The sequence below is a fragment of the Amblyomma americanum genome, chromosome 9, assembly GCF_052857255.1.
Source record: "Amblyomma americanum isolate KBUSLIRL-KWMA chromosome 9, ASM5285725v1, whole genome shotgun sequence".
Classification (NCBI taxonomy): Eukaryota; Metazoa; Arthropoda; class Arachnida; order Ixodida; family Ixodidae; genus Amblyomma; species Amblyomma americanum.
Window position 1 is genome coordinate 124,342,862 of NC_135505.1, and position 19,263 is coordinate 124,362,124.

General features: G+C 43.5%; 1 protein-coding gene across 2 annotated transcripts in view; it reads right to left on the reverse strand.

Annotated features, from left to right (window-relative positions):
* The window catches only part of LOC144105452 (venom metalloproteinase antarease-like TpachMP_B), a 30,298-nt gene extending 12,713 nt beyond the window's left edge, over positions 1–17,585 (reverse strand). For both annotated transcript variants that reach the window (XM_077638576.1, XM_077638575.1), the window contains exons 1-5: positions 17,480–17,585; positions 14,683–14,802; positions 10,581–10,652; positions 7,621–7,742; positions 2,354–2,400 (exon numbers count right to left, since the gene is read on the reverse strand). In XM_077638576.1, the coding sequence (XP_077494702.1) occupies positions 2,354–2,400; positions 7,621–7,742; positions 10,581–10,652; positions 14,683–14,727 (286 nt within the window). In that variant the 5' untranslated portion in view covers positions 14,728–14,802; positions 17,480–17,585. The remainder of the gene's footprint in view (positions 1–2,353; positions 2,401–7,620; positions 7,743–10,580; positions 10,653–14,682; positions 14,803–17,479) is intronic.
* Positions 17,586–19,263: the final 1,678 nt, after the last annotated feature.

Consider the following 19,263-nt stretch of genomic DNA (forward strand, 5'->3'; position numbering starts at 1 on the left):
CAGCTGTCCTGACAAAGTGGGGCCACACGCCCGCGCGGATGCTTCGAGCAGAGTGTACACGGTTGTCTTTTATTAGGTGACGTGTTTCAATCAATCATTTTTTGAAATGCCAAGGCCGTCTCACTTAATAATAAGTTTGCCTTAAGGAATCATGTTTAACTGCGCAAAGAAACGAAGACAGAGAAGAACCAGGCACGACACGAGCGCTCGTGTCGTGCTTGGTTCTTCTCTGTCTTCGTTTCTTTGCGCAGTTAAACATGATTCCCTACCAACTCGCCCAGTTTTCCGTTCTTATTGCCTTAAGGCCTGCGTTTTAGAGAAAATACGTCGCCGGTGTCATCGGCATTATCAGTGTTGTGAGCGGAGAAAGAGGCGGCCTTCGTGCCACCTAGGTCACGTTATGCTTTTACGTCATTACCAATTCTCCCATCGTGGCAGATGGAAGGTAAATTAATGATTGGTTGTGAGAAGTTGCTCGGGAGAGTAACCTCGGTCTGAGAACCACCAACAGTGGTTATGTTTGAAAGAACCACCTATCAGAACAGTGGCACGTCGCATAACCGCTTCACTACTTCCCCAGTAGTGGCATGAGGACTTCCCGCGGTGTAAGAATGTAAACTAGATATATATGACCAATTCCACATACATGGGCAATTAAGCAGAACCTAGGCAAAGTGATACGCAAAGAGGACCCCAGGCCTGTGAGCGGAGCAAATAACGTTGTCACATCATACTATGAAGGTGGAGCTAAGGGTCCCCTTAAATATTTGCCAAAATTTTGGCAAAGGAGGTGATCAGATATTTTCCCGGGTGCACAATCCTTAAACTCTACTTCATGGAGCTTCCAAATAGTTCAGCCTGTGAAAATAAAAAGCAAACATCCTCGCTTTAGGTTTTACCCCGGCAGTACCTTTCTCAGAGTAGAATAACACGGAACAACTTCTCACTCTTTAGGAGTCTGCGGGTGCAGTACTCACAGTCGACCTGATGATATCTTGCCTCTCTCAATTCTTAACACACCAGGAGACGGTAGGAAAGGGGGAGTACAAAGATGCTCCGCTTTTGTTTTGCGTGTAACACGTGTAACAGAAAACATTGCGCTATTCTGCAATAGATAAAACCCCGGATGCGATACTCTCGGGGAGCAGACTGTGAGTTAACAAAAAAAAAAAGACGTGCAGGGCACTTTGGTTCTAGTATAATTAGTAATATGAAACTTGCAGCAAACGTAACTCCTTGGTCGACGCTGGTCTGCGAGATCGCAAAGGACTGGGGGGATTGCCATTCTCGACTGCAGATGTATAATGATTGATCTTCCTTACCTTCAGAGCCTCCATATAATATACCCCTTAATGGGGAGCTTGTCTACATTTCGGTCGACATTTCTGTTCATATGAATACGAAGGAAGCGAAGACCGAATGAAACTAGGCAAAGAACACGACAGGTGTTTTCTTTAGTTTGTGATATCGATGAGTGAGAAATTTGTAGTTTAATTTGCTTTTACGTGAAAGATAATAGATGCCTGAGGAATGAAAAGCTTTTCATTTTTAGTTTTAGTAAAAATGAAAAGCTTTTCATTCTTCAGGCATCTATTATCTTTAAGGAAAAAATGACTGCAATACTACTTTCTCACCAGTTAACTTCTAAAAGTAAAAATACTCCTGTATACTTTTCTTGGTTTCGTTGACTGTTTGGGTTTTTTTGTATGTATGTCGTCCCGGGTTAATTTGGAGAGACATGGGAGAGGCCTCTGCCCCGCAGTGGGTGTAGTCAGGATGTTGATGATGTCACGAAGCCTATTTTTTCTACCGTTTTCTGTTCAATAGCTCAAGCAGGGCCTCGGTTCTGGCAGCTCTGATGGCATAGGCAGCATGCGCGCATTGCGGCTGTGTCACTTTTATATCACAACCCTCATTGCACTTGGGGTATGGCAGTTTTCAAGCTATCTGGCCAAGCGCAGAGGATCAACAATTTTTTTGTGGCGTGTCCAGCATATGCACGTGAAAGACTCATGCTCGCATCTGCTTTGAAGTCTATGGACACAAGGCCCCTCTCGGAGGATTTTATCCTCGGCGCTTGGCCAGATAGTTTGAAACCTGTACAGGCAACGCGAGCGCTCTCACGTTTTTTAGGTGAGACGGACCTTGCCTCGCGTTTGTGATGTTAGAAACTGTGCCTTGTTTTTTCAATTTTTTGTATGTATTTTTCATCTGCCTCCTCCTATCATCATCATTCCCCAACGTGACCCTCTTTTTTCTCCTCTTCCCGTTCCCCAGTGCAGAGTAGCAGGCCAAATATTTATTTTTCAGGCCAACCTCTCTGCCTTTCCCGTCAATAAACCATCTCTCTTACCACTGGCGGTTCCACTTTTTCTGCCCTGTTCGACCGCAATTTTGTCTCTGGAAAAAAAAAGAAATGCCAGGCTCCCGATTACCTCAACCTCAAATGTGCTCCCGATTACCTCAACAAAAATATTCATCTGTGAGTACCTAGCACACAGCCAATTGAATGAGTGGGAATGTTAGGTGAAATGCCTAAACAGTTTCTTTGAGAGATTACGAATTGTATACAAAGTGATGCTTTACAGCCTGACATTCTATTTACCAGTATATTGGTTTCACTGTGGCGTTCTTCATTGAGGTGGCACTTGAAGCGCTCAATCGAAGACCGAGCCTGTGCTTGAAGGAACTGAGACATTTAATGATAATTTGCTGTGTCTGCTTCATGGGCACTCTTGGAATAACAATTTGTTAGGCAGTGGTAGTTGATTCATATCATTAATTAAATTCTCTCTGAAAGCACTGACGACATAATACAAGCACAGACTAGAGTTCGCGTAAATTCAATAATAACAAAACGACAATGTCAGTGAAGCAAAAATTTCAGTAACAAACTACGAAAGAAAAATAGAGAACCTCAAGAGGCATACAGAAGCATAGAAAAAGACAAGGTACAGGACCGTGTGGCAATAGGTGCACTTCAAAGTCAGTTAATGTCACAGGACAAGTTTGTCGGAATGTTTATAAGTCCTGGAAGTGACAGGTGAGGTCGGCAAGAAGTTACTTGCGTTCGTTGCATGAAACTAAGCCGCTTGGTAGGATATTACACAGGGTCATTGCGTTCAAGAAAAAGGAGGCAAGCAGCACCAGTAATCGGCCCAATATTGGTAATATATTGGCAAAGGCGGGTCCTCGAAAAGACCAGCGTGAAACCGTTCCTATCCAATATTGGGCCAATTACCTGTCCTTCTCGGTGAGCTGCTCATGGCTAGTGTGCGGCTGTCTATACTAGTTACGGTCTGCCTGGGTTAAGGCAGCTGAACGTTCTTTTCGCTATAGTGTTAACAGTGTTTTTTTTAGGATATAGCGTTCAAGAAGCACATGCAATTGGAGATAAAATGGAGTGAGGAGGCTTAGTTAATAGCGTGTTTGTAGGGAGGCTGAGCGTTTTTATAGGGTGATGCTAATTTATTTCAGTATTTAAATGTGATAAATAGGGCTGCGCTATTTTCGAGACCGTCGAGTCCTGTGGTGAGGCATGTTTGGTATACAGTGAAGCATATTGCGGCGAGGTATGCTTGATATGGTATGCTTGATGAACGAGGAATCGAGGCTGACAAGTTGATGAACGAGGATGACAAGTGGAATCGTTGGTTTATGTACGTTGAGTTTAGGGCAAATCAGACTGTGGTAATGCTGTGTGTTGCATTAAAATACGCTTGGGAGAGACCTTGAAGCACCACCCTGTGAAGAGCATAACTATTTTTCTTTGGAGTGAAAACCGCTATCGTCTTGCTGTGGCCATAAGTAGTCAATTAAACACTTTAATATAGATGTTTTTATATTTAATTCAGCTATTGCTTTCCTGGCAGATATACTTTGCCCACTAGTATACCCGCACCTATGGAGAAGAGAAATAAAAATACAAAATTCCCGCATACAGAACTTCACGTGACTGACGGATGCTCTTTGTATGTACGCTCAAAGACCACCGCTTTACGCGACAGACTAATTAAACAACACAGGATGACATCTGTGTTCCATCTAACTCTCTTTGAAAAATACGAGTTGCTGCAGTGTGTTCATTCCTGACTATGGCGATTTTTTAGAGTACGGTGTTTTTGTGTAATCAGGACAGGTTTATTTTGCAGCTATATGGCGGCACATTGCTGGGTACTGATAAAAAATTACTGGTTTAAACAAAAATTGCTCAGCTTGTGGAATTATCGTATAGACTGGTTTTATGTATAAAAACCTGTGCTTCAAGAATAATTAAAACACACCATAAGCAATGAAACACCTGTGTCTGCGAGACCGTTTAGCTACCTGGTGGACACAGAGTGGTTAAAAAATGGCCGTAATGAGCCTAATAAGAAAAAATCAACAGTGAACCTTTTGTTTCTTCAGGGAATGTCTGTAAATCGGAAACCGAGATGTAGAGGTATATTGGGAGTGCTGGATTTAGTAGAAATGAAGAAGCACGCCTTTGTTTCAAGATATTACCTTCTATATTTCGATCTAAATCCACGAACTGGCGAATAGAAGACGGTGGTAACACATCGATAACTTTCTGTAGTGAGACACACCAATAGCGCATAGCAGCTTCTGTGCAAACGTCGTAAATCAACAGTTGAAACTGATAGCAGATCTTGCAACTATGGCGCCTAGCGAAACTGAAGAAATTCTGTATACAAGACCTCTACCTCACCATGTAGGAGGTTGGCGCCGACCATCGTTGTCTTACATACGTTGTTACGCAAATCGGGTCAAACATTCTAAAGCTAAAACTTCAGGCTATTGCACGTGCTATAATAAGTTTCTAAATTCAGGCAGTCTACAAGTGTGCTTTTTTCTAAATATTCATTAAAAAGCTACTTTCTGTCATGAGAGAATACAGGAAAACTCGCTGATTTTCTTTAATTAGGCAAATGAGTACAACGTGTAGAATGCAGCTGATCTTGTCATCGATAGCAGCAAGTACCAAGTGCATCGCAGGAAAAACGCAGTACATTTTGGGCTGCACAGAATCGCTAGCCGCTCTCGGACGTCATACTGCAGCTGCTTTAGTCGCTATTTCCTCATGCAGCCGTCGAGACAAGAAGTGCGCCTGCCCTCCCTTCCTTTTTGTCGCGGCTTGGGAAGCCGCCGACCTCTGACATTTCTTTTTTTTTTATTCGAGAAGTGTGCCATGAGGCATACATTTCTCTGCCAGCTGAACAGCCTTTTGTTTGATTTGACATTTAGAAACGAAAATCTAGCGCACAGAAGGTGGCGAGGATGACAATCGAAACAGCAGCACGAGATGCAGCCAGTACAGCACAATTCATGTCATGAGGGCAACAACAACAACAACAACAACATCAACAATTCGCAAAAGACTCAGGAGGCGGCTTAGTTTTTTAAATCATTACGTAGCGATATTTCTCTGCGTTGGCGGTAGTTCATCTCCCGACCACCGTTGAAGCATTGTTAATTGTGTATATGGTTTGGTAAAAAAAAGTGAGGTAGTCTTTTGTAAGGAGAGCGTCTAAGCGGGCTAGTTAGTGCAGATAAGTCATTTTCAGAAGCGCTGCGACAAGACAGAAGCACCGAGCGAAAGACAAGGATGATTAAGCTAAAACGTTTAATGTCGTTTAAGTACCATCAATTTCAATATCAAGAAAAGAGCCTGCCTTTCGCAGTATCAGTTTGTAATCTTTCCGAAGCACTCTTGCAGCTGCTGTCATCCCAGTGCTTGAGGATCAGCACGAGGCTCGTGCGGTTTTCACTCACTCAGATGGAAGTGGCTGCCACCCTGGTCTCTCTCTGTGGGGCACAAGTTTCAGCGGTGGCAGCACCTGCCATTAAAGGGCAGTGGCGCCTTGCATAACTACCACTTGCCAGCTAAATTGCTGTCTGTTCGTGAGAGGTTGCTCGGGAAGCGCAACTTGGCTCGCACAAACCCGAGGGCAGCACCTGCTATCGAAGGGCATAGGCGCACCCCTTAACTGCTCTACCATTGCGCAAGGAGTGGTATGAGTACTCCCAGGAAAGGGAAGGGGGACGTGCCGCGGTAGGGTGGCCACTACCTCCACGAAGTTAAGGCGCAAATCAGAAGGGGGGGGGGCGGCATCGCTGCGTCCCTAGGTAAAGCCATGCAGAGGTAGAACTGCCAGCTGCATCTCATCGGGTTAGTTGACGCCATAGCACGCGCCTACTGCGTTCACAAAGTGAGCAGGCGGGCTTACGCCTTCTCACGCGTATAGCAGTATCAAGTGAGTCTGCCTCCTTTTTATGTTACAGGTTAAAGTGTATTGCGAAATCGAAGTGAAGGCTTTCAACACTGAAGGTAGCCCTGCTTCTAAAGTTTCTTATTGGGTAAAGTTGTTCAAAACGCCTAATGCTTAAAACAAGAATTTCGTAGCTCTTACAGTTGTGCTTTAAGGGAGACTCCACGTTTCACAATTTACGTCTCCGCAATGGCCGATAAACTTGCTTTCGAGCATTCCTGCGAGTTTCGCGGCCAACGCCAACCGAAGCCTCTGAGCAGATGCCGGGGCAGGCAGGCTTTTTTTGTCACTGTCAAGTTGCTATAACGTCACGGATATTATTAGCCTGGAACGTGAAGTGCTTGTGATTTCACAAATAAGTAATGGATGTGAACACAGCTTTCTCCTCGTTTCATCGCTTTCATAACTACTGTCTCTCTCTCTCTCTCTCTCTCTCACACACACACACACACACACACACACACACACACACACACACACACACACACACACACACACACACACACACACACACACACACACACACACACACACACACACACACACACACACACACACACACACACACACACACACACACACACACACGCGCACGCACGCACGCACGCACGCACGCACGCACGCACACACACACACACACACACACACACACACACACACACACACACACACACACACACACACACACACACACGCACGCACGCACGCACGCACGCACGCACGCACTGCTGGCTTCACTCGGTGTGAAAAAGATCTGACCCCTGATCGTTTCGTCGCCTGCTGTGATGACGCGCGCGCTGAATTTACCAAGCAGGTGGCCCCTAAAGATGAATTTCTCGCCCATTGTTGACGACAACCAGCACACTTTGAGTGGACAACGCTTAGTGGCATAAAAAATCTTATTAAGAGAGGGCACTTGCACGAAGCGAGAAGGACTACATATCAGGCTAATAGTGCCAATCTACTTTGTTCACCATGCACAACTCAATTTTCTCCAGCCACACTGCTTTCGTCACCGGACCACCGCCCAAGCCTTTCTCGTCTAGAGGGTATTAGAACGACACGGACTTGCCATTACCCGAGCATGCGGTGAATTGCCGGCCAGTTCAACAACCAAATGTCTTTTATTCTTGGGCCCCTACCTCATCGTGCGTTTTTTCCTGGTTTTCAAAAATTAGTTTTCCCATTCGCTCGTGAGATGTGCTGTTTTTTTCTCCTATGATTTATCCGCCCGTTTTTTCTTAAACCGCTAGAAATTCATTATTTTTGTTATATTCTAGCAATTACTAACACATGTTTTCCTCAGTTTGAGGAATAAAACCTCTCACCTTTGTATTTCTAACTTTCTTACCTAGTAATCAGGACAACAACATCGCAGATTCCAAAGCAGCTTTCCTTCACGAGAGTCTGAAGGGTGTTAAGTGTTTTCTGGCCATCCACAAGTTTTTTGACGTAACGAATAACTTGAGAACTCTGCCAGGAGAGACAATGTATAATTATATATTTTTTAGAGGTAGCTTACTTCATTTTTAAATGTAATTCGAATAACACACTAAGGGGAATACTGTGAACAATTGCTGATTTCAACAATAACCTTTTAATCTTTAAGTGAAATTGACATGCCTCTCAGAAAAAAAAGAGAGCTAAATTATAATGCTATGAACCACCTAACTCCTTTGCTTAAGTGGCCTCCCCCAATCCGAGGCAACGCAGGTTTGAATTTGAACTTTTTTGTTCATAGATGGCAGAACTAACGCCCCCCTAAAAGGCAGTGAAATCTATTCCACTCCAGGTGTGTTATCCCAACTCTGACAGGAAAATATTCATTCTCCGAGTTCGAGTAGTAGAGCTGCTCGAGATTTTCCCCGAGATCTTGTCGAACCATCGTCAACGTTAGCGAAACCAAGCTCCATGCTGCGTAACGGAGAAAGGTTTCCTCAGCCATCAGATGTTGGCAACAGCTGCGTTTTCAAGCATGCAACAAAAGTGTATCCTATGAAACTTTGGCTTGCAGCCCTTTCGTAAGCGAATAAAATGCGCTATGAATGCACTAGTGCTAAACTGGCACACGGTGTCGGAAATGGCGTGAACTGCCGAGTGGGGTAGAATTCGCTGCGCACGTGTTCTCCAATCTCCACTGAGTGAGATCACCAGGATTTCGCAGCAGCCAACACGCCTCGTGTTGTTGTTGTTGTTGTTGTTAGCCTATCAAAATATGACACATACCTACACTAGGGGATCGGCCAAGAATCGGGTGGCTATTCTCCTGTGCGCAGTGTAAAACTGCACCGCTCTCTCGCGCTGTGCATTGGAGAGCGTCCTCTTCATCGAATTCAATCCGCTCCGTCCCAAGGAAGGAAGGAAGGCCTCAGACGTTGCTGGCACATACCCACTATGGGGGAGTGCTCCGTACCGCGGCACTCCCTGCTCATCGTCGTCTTCTACGTGGCACAAATCCGTGCTTTCTCTCCAATTCGAATGTAGTAGACATTGTCTCTAGCCTAATTCGTTCTCTCGGTGTATGTTTGCGAGCTTTACCTATAGTGCAAACTGATGCTGTGCGTCTCGTGTTATCGTGACCTATTTCTGCGCTCTGAGCACATTTCACTGCCTCAAGCTGAAGGCTGACCCCAGACATTTATTTGTTCGGAGCAAACAGACATTCTTGTCCGTCGCCCACGCATTGTATAGCCTGAATTTGTCTTTACCACCCGCATCAAGCTCTTCTGTTTAACCCACAACAAAAAGGTCAAAAAATAAAAATGAAAAGGATACATAGGGAAAGTAGCCACGATACTGAAAACGCAAGTAGTTAATTACTGTGCGACAGAAGTAGTTATTGTCATGTTTCGTTCATTGTTTACAATTTCACACCAAACCAAAAAGCAAAATTTTGATGAAAAATTGTGGAGAATGTTTCAAAAGGCTCGAAGCATACACCTACCACAAATTTTGACTCTGAACGCAAATGTACATAATATATAAGCGCTTTCATAGCGTGTTAGAACTTCGCAAGATGTGGCGCTTTATTCGAACTAAGTTGTTAGTGCTTTAATGCAAGAACTTCTTTTCAATAAAATAAAAAAACGAACAAAGAGAAAATCTTGCTGAGGCCGTGGCATCGATCTCCAGTTCGGCAGCATTCAGTTCCAGCCTTTTTGGAGCTGTTTCTGTTTTTTTTTTACTGCACTTATTACGAGTTCGAAAAAGTGGCCCCAGCGGTAGCAATGCGGCATATGTATATGCTGAGGAGTCGAGTTTGTATATGAGCAGCACTTATTATTGATGTTTTGCATGACAAAAGTTATCATGCAAAAGCATTTTTTCATTCGTGGATGGCAATTTGCTCTGGGACCAACCGTTCTGGGTACCCAAGCTCTGAAAGTTTTGATAGATCTTTTTTGAAGGAAGGCTCCAGAGATGTGAAGCTTATCAACGAATTATCGAAAAGCAACAACTTTAACCTCTGGATGTGAAATTCCTTTTCGAAAACTCTAATTTATACCGGCTAGGAGCCCAGTGAGCGTGTAAGTTCACTTAAAATCTCTCGTTTCTCGCATTCAACCACGCATTCTGATGACTGTGCCTGCACAGCTTTTTCGAAAGCTTCCTAGTGCATTATCACAAAAAAGGATCAAGTTGTGTAAGAAGCCTTCCATATGAACAAATAAGCAAACCCATGTGCGAGCCATGTCTTAATATATCGGTTAAGTGAGAGGCTGCGCAGGTTCAGCAAGAACCAGCGTTTGTGAAAACCAGTATTCTAATATGGAGTTTGTTCAAATATTTTGAACAGCTGCGGTGGCTCAGTGGTTACGGTACTCGGCAGCCGACCTCAAAGACGCGGGTTCTATTCCGGCCGCGGTGGTCGAGTTTCGATGAAGGCAAAATACTAGACACCCGTGTACTGTGCAATTGCATATTTATGAACCCCAGCTGGTCGAAATTATCCGGCGTCCAACAATGCGGCGCCCCGCTTAGCCTGAGCCGCTTTTGGACGTTAAACCCGACAAACCATAAATTTTACTTAAATGTTTCTGCGATGATGCGCGTACGGTAAGTGGGGAGTTATTAACTTAACGGGACGTTTTATAATAAATAGCCACCTGAAAGCATAGCCCATGCCTCTTGGCTTTGCTTATCCGCTTCTGATAAATCTTTATGTTGCTTACACGCCAGAATTGGCATCAATGTGGTTTATCGGAGCTCATAATTCCGAAGGAAAATGCAGGCATTCTCTCGAGGCCTTTAAAACATTCACAATCTCCTTGAATCAAACTGTTGCTGATATATTCTGTACTAAATACTTACATTCCATACGGTGAGCCCGTTCATCTGGAGGCGAACTTTTGGGTTCACCATGTTTTCGTAAATTAGATTAACCTGGATAAAAAAATGTAGAGCCCAATTTGTTTGACGATCCCTATGTTTCGCTGCATTAAATTACATATTTCAACATATTACGGTTATGAAAGCGCCATTAGGTGCAAAAACTATCTTAAATACTCGTGTCACAATTTCGCATGAAGATTCGTCAGTTCTGCGTGGCGATTTGGTCATGCTTATGCTTTTCTCGGAGGACCAAATGGCCGAGGAGGTTTGAAATTCACAATGCTTTCAATAAGTTTCAAAGAATTGCTTGGTTCCTAAAAACAGCAACGATTTTCAATAAAACTATAAGAGCACATAAATGATCATAGCATTGCAAGAATGCCTGAAATGCTGCGTGCTGCGCTTTTAGAACAAAATATATTTATAGCCTCTAATGGTGACAATTTTCATCTACCGCTCCATTACATTCGCAGTAAAACCCACGCTGATATGTGTGGCTGCTAAAGCCGAAGTGTTCGTCAGAATATATATCTGCCGAAAACAACTTTCAGCAGCGGCATTGGAACTGTCGCTTGCGCGTCATCTGATGATCGCCAATCTGAATCTGATGATCGCCAGGCGACCGAAGCTGATTTCGCCTACACGACTGTTCCAAAGGAGAATTGCATAAATCACCAACAGCAGCATCTCTAACATCTTTACAGGGACTCTTTCCAGGAGTAGAACGCTAGACAAATGTCACAGTCGCACTGAAAAGTGTTCCACTGTTTAGAAGATCGTAAGTACACCCCCAACCTCTCGCGATGGCTCAGTGGTTAGGGCTCTCGGCTACAGATCCGGAGTTCCCGGGTTCGAACCCGACCGCGGCGGCTGCGTTTTTATGGAGGCAAAACGTTAAGGCACCTGCGTGCTGCGCGATGTCAGTGCACGTTAAAAATCCCCAGGTGGTCGAAATTATTCCGGAGCCCTCCACTACGGCACCTCTTTCTTCCTTTCTTCTTTCACTCCCTCCTTTATCCCTTCTTTTACGGCGCGGTTCAAGTGTCCAACGATATATCAGACAGATGCTGCGTCATTTCCACCCCCCCCCCTAAACAAAAAACAATTATTAAGTATACCCCTGCACGCAAAGGTGAGAAGGTGGCGGATGCGTTCGGACATGTCTTAACGATTGAAGTAAAGCGGGTAGGCACCGGGGCTCGCAAATTACGAAAGCACCAATAGGCATCTAGCGTACTGCTTTGTTGAAAAAAGAGAAGGGTCTGCACGCACCTGGAGGACAGGCAGTGGAAGGAAAAGGCCAAAACTAGTAATGTAATCACTAACAAGTCCCAACTATCATTAAAAACTCATCACTAACAAGTCCAAGAATGTGCTACCCATGTACAACAAAGCATTACTGGGTCGCTTCTACTCGCGACAGTGATATGTAGCGCGAAGCTTTATTCTACTGTCTTGCGTTCAGTGGTGTTTTTTGATGATCTAAGAAGGCGTACTAAGTGTGTTAAGCATTTTATTGCAGATGAGCGGTTAAATATACTGCTAATTGCGAAGCATGTGATCAACCCCCCGCCTTGGTCGTAGTCCGATGTTCACAGCAACAGACCAGATATTAGGCTCCGTCCCCTCTCCAATCTCGTACACAACCACATTTAGAATCATCTTTAAAGGCACATTGTTGACTCACTGAAGTCGATCTGTATCCATAGACAACGGCATTCTGACTACTAAGAGAGCAGTCTCAGTGATAACGCAGTTTTTGGGAATTAGTTTTAAAGGACCCTATCAGAGACACCCTAAAGTTATCTTTATACCATGCAAAGTGTCTGCGACGAGAGCGAATTTTTCGTGCGAATCCAAGATACTACCTTCTATCGGCATTTACTAAAAAACGGCGTTTGCAGTCGTTGTCGGTTTGTGCTTCTCTAATCGGAGTTGTGAGGAAATCTGAATGCGTCACCAGTATTTGACGTACGGCGCTGTAGAGTTGGGTACACTTGAAACCTGCTATATCACCCGACTAGGACACGAAAAAGCACCTACCAAGGTTGCCGGGTGACAAAGTAGAAAGAGAGACGGAAAAAATCCCCTCCTCTTTTCTCGGTGAGAGGAGAGAAAGGCCCGAAGATGGCAGCTAAAAAGCAATTAGAAGATGTATTGCGCACACTGACATCGCATACTGCTAACTGCACTCCTCCGTAATTTTATTTAGCTTGAGTTGTCTCAAGCCATAGACGCGCATTTTCTTGCCCGATAAACACGAGCACATCCAATATGTCAATATGTCACATACAATATGTCATGGTCAAAACACATCGATCATATCACAGCTAAAGCTCTTAAAAAGGTAGGTTACTTGAGGCGCACAGTACGGGATGCTCCTAAAGAGACGAAACTGGTCATGTATAAAACACTAATTCGCCCTATTCTTGAATACGCTTCCAATGTTTGGAATCCATATAAGCAATGTGAAATTGATCAAATAGAATCTGTACAACGAAAAGCTGTAAGATTTATTTTTCGCCGCTACGACTTTCATTTTTCACCCTCATCTGCGATATCTTCCTTAAACTTAAGTCCGCTCGCATCCCGCCGGAAAACTGAGTCCTTAAAACTTCTTCACTCAATAGTGCATTCTGCTAATTGCCTCTCAGAGAGTAAGCATATCACGTTTTCAAAACCATCTCTAACCAGGAGCCATCACGATCTTAATATCCAACCCTTCTTTGCCCGTACTAACGCTTTCAAATACAGTTTTTTTCCGCGTACCGTGGAGAGTTGGAACTCTTTAAATGGAAATATACGTGCCTTTTCTGTGTCTGATTTTGCGTCCGAAATTGAGACGTAGCATTATATGATGTTGTATGCAGCGTTTGTTTCACATTTTGCCATGTACCCCTTTATGCGCGCAACTGTACCGCATGATATATGTAACCACTCCTGCTATAGCCCCTGGAATGGGGCTGCAGTATTTTCAAATAAAATAAATAAATAAAGAGACAGCTTACCAAGTGTTACTGAAAGCAAAATTCGATAGAGCATTTCACACTGTCCCTTTGATCTTTTGGGTATATTCTATGCTCACTAAATCAATGTAATAAACAATTAGCTTGAATTTGCAAGCATGTGTAGTGAGATATATGACATGCGTATTTTGATTATGCTTTCAAAACACCACAATGTGGTGGAAAAATTGCTACTTGGGGTGGCAAACGAGATAGGTAGTGAATATCTGAAACTTGGGTGTTCTCTATTGGCAGAAAGATAAAGACCCTTTCCATCCATGCGATTCCTATACAGCGCTCCTTACTTCATAAGGTGACTGTTCAGAACGAAATATAAGGGTCTAGCTAATCTGTTTGCCTCCTTTACCCGCCGCGGTGGCTCGGTGGTTAGAGCGTACGGCTGCTGAGCCGGAGCACGTGGGTTCGAACCCGACCGCGGCGGCCGCGTTTCGATGGAGGCGAAACGCAAACGACGCCCGTGTGCTGTGCGATGTCAGCGGACGTTAAGGATCCCTAGGTGGTCGAAATTATTCAGGGGACCTCCACAACGGCACCTCTTTCTTCCTTTCTTCTTTCACTTCATCATTTATCCCTTCCCTTACGGCGCGGTTCACGTGTCCGCCGAGATGTGAGACAGATACTGGGCCATTTCGGTTCGCCAAAAACCAATTTTCAATTCTTTAAAGAAATTGGCACACGCGGAAGATTTCCAAGCACATGATGTTCAAAGTGTCAAGTAAGTAATGACGTATATGAGGGAAATTAGAACAAAACAAAATATTTAATTTTCGCTCCGAGATGAAAGAACGCTGTATAATTTGTTTAAAACGCTGGAAACACGACAGTCACAAAACCGACAATTAAGAATAAACAAACTTTAACGACCGCAATCGCGCATTAAGGATCATTTATATAAGAAGTAATTTGAGCAACAAACGCCCATGTTGGAGTGGCTATTAGCTACCAAGATCGTCGCTGCTTTCCTTTTTTTAAGACCGAAAATATGAGATAAGTAAACAGGATCGTTAATTTATATCGAATACAATAAGAACAGCGTACAGAATTTAGCATTTTACCGAAGTAGGCAACGGCCTGTACATAGTCAGTGTAGTAGTTTTCATACTCCCGGGTCGCCACAAAGCACGTCTCTACTACGAAAGTGTCTGGGCGCACATATCCCTTATTCGGTGGCGATGCTGTAAAATGAAGGCGGCAGTGAAATGAGACCGCATGATGCAATACAGCGAAAAAAGTAAGCCATACAAGACACCAACGTTCGTGATCACATCAGTTGAAACGATCCTCAAATATTAATGGCTTATAAATAAAACGCTTATAAATACCTAGTTATCGCTATGCTGCCCTAACAGCACGGGTATTGAGCCCAATATTGAAAATGAATGGTTTCACCCTCCGTGTGCTCTGCAAAGTAAGTACACGTTAAAGATCCCCAGGTGGTCGAAATTATTCCGGAGCCCTCCACTACGGGCACCTCTTTCTTCCTTTGTTCTTTCACTCACTCCTTTACGGCGCGGTTCAGGTGTCCAACGATATATAAGACAGATATTGCGCCACTTCCTTTCTTCGAAAAAACCGAAAACCAATGGTTTCACTCTGGACCTATGTAGGACCGGCCTTGGCCGATATATTTCCAATATTGGGGCGATAACTTGCGCTGATCGGGTCATTGCAGACTGGGAACTAGTAGACTGGAGCAGCGATGGCTCGTCGAAAGGAAGAAAATCCGTTCTGCGCATGCGCAAACAGCGGAATACTGTACGGAGGTGACGGCGTGGCTTTGCGCTGCGCTACATTTTTGTGAGTCTCTCTACGGACGCTGCTGATGCTCGGGCGGCAAAGAGCCCTATTACTCACCATGTCTACATTGCTGCTCCTGTTTAAATACAAGAGCCGAGCAGTGCGAGTGGTGTCTGCCAGCACACGAGCAATTGACTTCGGCAACTACTAGAGCGGCGCTCTCGTAACGTAGTTCGTTTTAGTCCACTTTAATAACACGAGCTCAGCACAACGCTCGTGTTTGCGTCTCTTCGTTATTGCCCGTCTTTCGAGCTGTTATTTATGTATAGTACGTTTAGTGGAGCAGCTAACTCCAAAATAACAGCGTCAGTCCGATTACACGCCGAATTTTCCCCTCCGCTGATGTGTAGGCGCTGCATAGTGTGAATATATAAAAGGAAGAATTGAGCATAAAATGATGTTTCCCGGCAGCAGCATTCCACTTTCCCCAGAGCGAGTGGGTAAACTATCTTTTTGGCCATCTTGCAGACGCGGCAGCATGCAAAAACATATTTTCTGTTCCATGCAGGGGGAAACCTGCTGGCTAATTGTGTATTTAAGACCTCGAAAACCTAACAAGGAGGAGCGGTTGTTTTTAATTCAAGCTCTGAAAAACATTTGAAAAGTGTTTACTTGCAGAATTAGGAACGTTAATTATTTAATCACAAAACCAGAGGGCGCCGTCAGTAAAAGCCGCGATACTGCTCGATCGGAGGCCACGGACTCTAAGGTGAAAGTTTCAGGTAAGTATTCACAAAAATTTGTAGAAAAGAACACAAAAGTACGTGGTGGGCGGCAATAGAAATATAACAATAAATAAATACTATTATATTGATTTATACTGTTTATGTGGAAAACAATGTGACGCTTCCTGTGAACTGTCCGTCGTGGTGGCACAGTGGTTAGGGCACCAGACTACTGAGCCAGAATTCCCGGGTTCGAATCCGGCCATGGCGGCCGCGTTTTCACATAGGCGAAACGCAAAACGCCCGTGTCCTGTGCGATACCAGTGCACCTCAAAGATACCCCGGTGGTCGAAATTTATCCGGAGCCCTCCACTACGGCACGTCTTGCTCTCTTCCTTCTTTCACTCCCACCATCCTACCTTTCCTTACGGCGCGGTTCGCATGTCCAGCTAGATGACTGGGTCAATTACTGCGCCATTTTGCTTCCCCAAAAATGAATTTTCAGAAAGATTTAACTCAATTTTATTATGATTAGTCATTCAGGATTAGTCATTCGAGAGTCATTCACTGGATTCAGACTCCGGACTGAATTAAGGTGAATGTCGAATGTTTGTTAATATTTATTGCCCATAATTTTGGTCGTTGCACATAATAGGCCGTAGCCTCAATGCCAGACTCGTAGCGACTGGATGGCGGCAGGAAACATGTTAAGGTCGAAACTTCATCTCAGCCGACAAACTGCAGAAGTACTCACACAAAGAGGGGCTAAAAATTTTAGCCGCACTAAGAGCGGTGAAAATTGTTCCGTCGTATGCACACCTGGTGAATTTCCAACTAAGCGGTACTCGTACCCACTTACTTCCCTGTGTTCTACAAATGTTGGTACGTTGACCTGAGATTCCACGGATTGAATGGTTGTTTTCGGAGCGAATGTCCACTTTGCATTATGTGCATCTATTGTTCCAGGGGGTGTGATCCATGCTTTGAGAAGAATTACACTTAGGTTTCAGCTATGTGGCGGTTACGGGTTGAGCTCAGTAATAAAGACCGAGTTAGGATTAAAGCACTTCTGTATATGGTTTGAAGAAGCATCTCAATGGCAATCTTTAAAGAGCTGGCTCACTGTACTTAAACACATGCGATTACAACAAAGAACAGGAAGACGAGACAGAAACTTTGTTGTAAGCCCTTGTGTTTAAGTACAGCGCGCCAAATGAAAAACCAACTAGCCAGCATTGCAGCTTTGCTCAATGGCAATATTTCGCTCCATTATATGAAACTAAGTTTCCAACACATCACCGAGGACCTGCTGGAAGAAGGACCGTTCTCTTCATTCTATGTGACTATATATTCGATGTGACTATATTCTGTATCAAGAAGGCTAGCTTACCTGCTAGTGATGTGTTGACATAAATTGCAAGTAGCATGAATGTCAAGCATGGTGCCTCCATTTGGCAACGCCAAGCATTTAGCGGTGTGGCGGTTGTCGGAAGTGACTCCGGGACATGTTGCATGGAAAATTTTCGAAAATAAGGAGAAAGAACACGCTGGCGTCTTTCTTTTTTGCATCTACGACATATTTTCATCTTTCATCTTTATTGAGCGTTTATTCCTTCTCTGAAAACTCGACGGAAGAAAAAAAATGCCAAGGGAGGAACAAAAAGCTACTAACAAAATAGCTTAATGAGGTTCCTACCCCTGTTTGGCATGGGCAGCAGACAGTCATGCTAGAGGTGTTTAGGCAGCATAGTAAAGCAATGCACAATACATACAGGCGTTGTAGCTGAACATAAATTTATATATTTTCTATTGGAATTAACTTAAATCACGTAGGTATAACTGAACAAACTACAGCACGCAGCTATATGGAACTTGTGCATGCGCGGCAAACGAAATATTCGACAAAAGTGACAGCAAAGAAGATAGTCACGGACTGCAAATGATGGAAACAAGAGCAAATAAATAATTATAGAAAATCTGCAGAACAGTGAACATACTACGAGAGAGGACAAAGATAATTACAAAAACACTATAGCTCAATAATCATGCACAACAAATCATGTTGAATGAAATATTTCGGCCAAACATAATTTTTTGCTCAATATGGTATTTCTTGAATATTTCTTTTGTAATCTTGTTTATTTCAATATTTTATTTTTTCAGGAAATTTAAGTAATAAGGCATATGGTGCTGCAGAATGTGTAGGCCAACGCTTGAACGGGAAACGGTATTAACCAGTGGTCTGTATTGCGGAATAGGTAGGTTGATGCAGCGGGTGTTCTCAAGTTGCATAAGTTAAAAAGAAATGGTGTTGTTGCTTTTTAGAATATGTTTATACTTCATTACAAGAATAAATTTGTGTGTGTGCTTTACGGGCAATGCATTAAACCTGGGTAAAATCCCTCTTGTATCAGCGTCATGAGGGCATTGGCTACGTGACGAATGGATTTTTTCTACAATATAAGCAATTAGTTAATGTCAGTCTGAGATGTCTCAGTCCAAACAAGGCTGCCGTAATTAATATGAGGAGCAAAAATTGCGTTGTAAAGCAAAAACTAATTTTAGTTGGAAGAATTTGTCTACACCTACAAAGCGTACCACAAGCTCTTGCCAAGTTTCCTGCGACGCGTTCGACGTGAGAATTCCAATTTAGGTGCTGACTACAACTCACTCCCAACGTTTTTGCCTTTTTTATGAGTTTTATTTGCACTGCACTGAGTTTTATAATGATATCTCGACTAATAGTCTTCTGTACAGGCGCAAATATTAAGTGTTTTGTTTTGGCAACGTTAATTTCTAAGGTATTTATTTCAGTCCACTGCGACAATTTCACTAGTGTAACATTTGCGGAGTGTGTGAGCTCATCGATACCAGTAGAATGAAAAAAAAATGCTTGTGTCATCTGCGCAAGTGATGTAAGTAGCAAGGGTGCTGATGTTTACTATATAATTTTTGTAAAATTAAAGAGAACTGGGCACAGTCGTTTCCCAGTGGTACATCTGAAATAACATTTAGTACCGAAAATTGGGATTCATTAATTACAACGCATTGTTCATAATATTTTCATTATGACTTAGGAAGCTCTGTGGGAACTCCACTAAACCCATATTCTGAATTTATAGACAAAATTATATGGTCAATCCTATCAAATGCTTTCGAGAAATGAATTAGGAC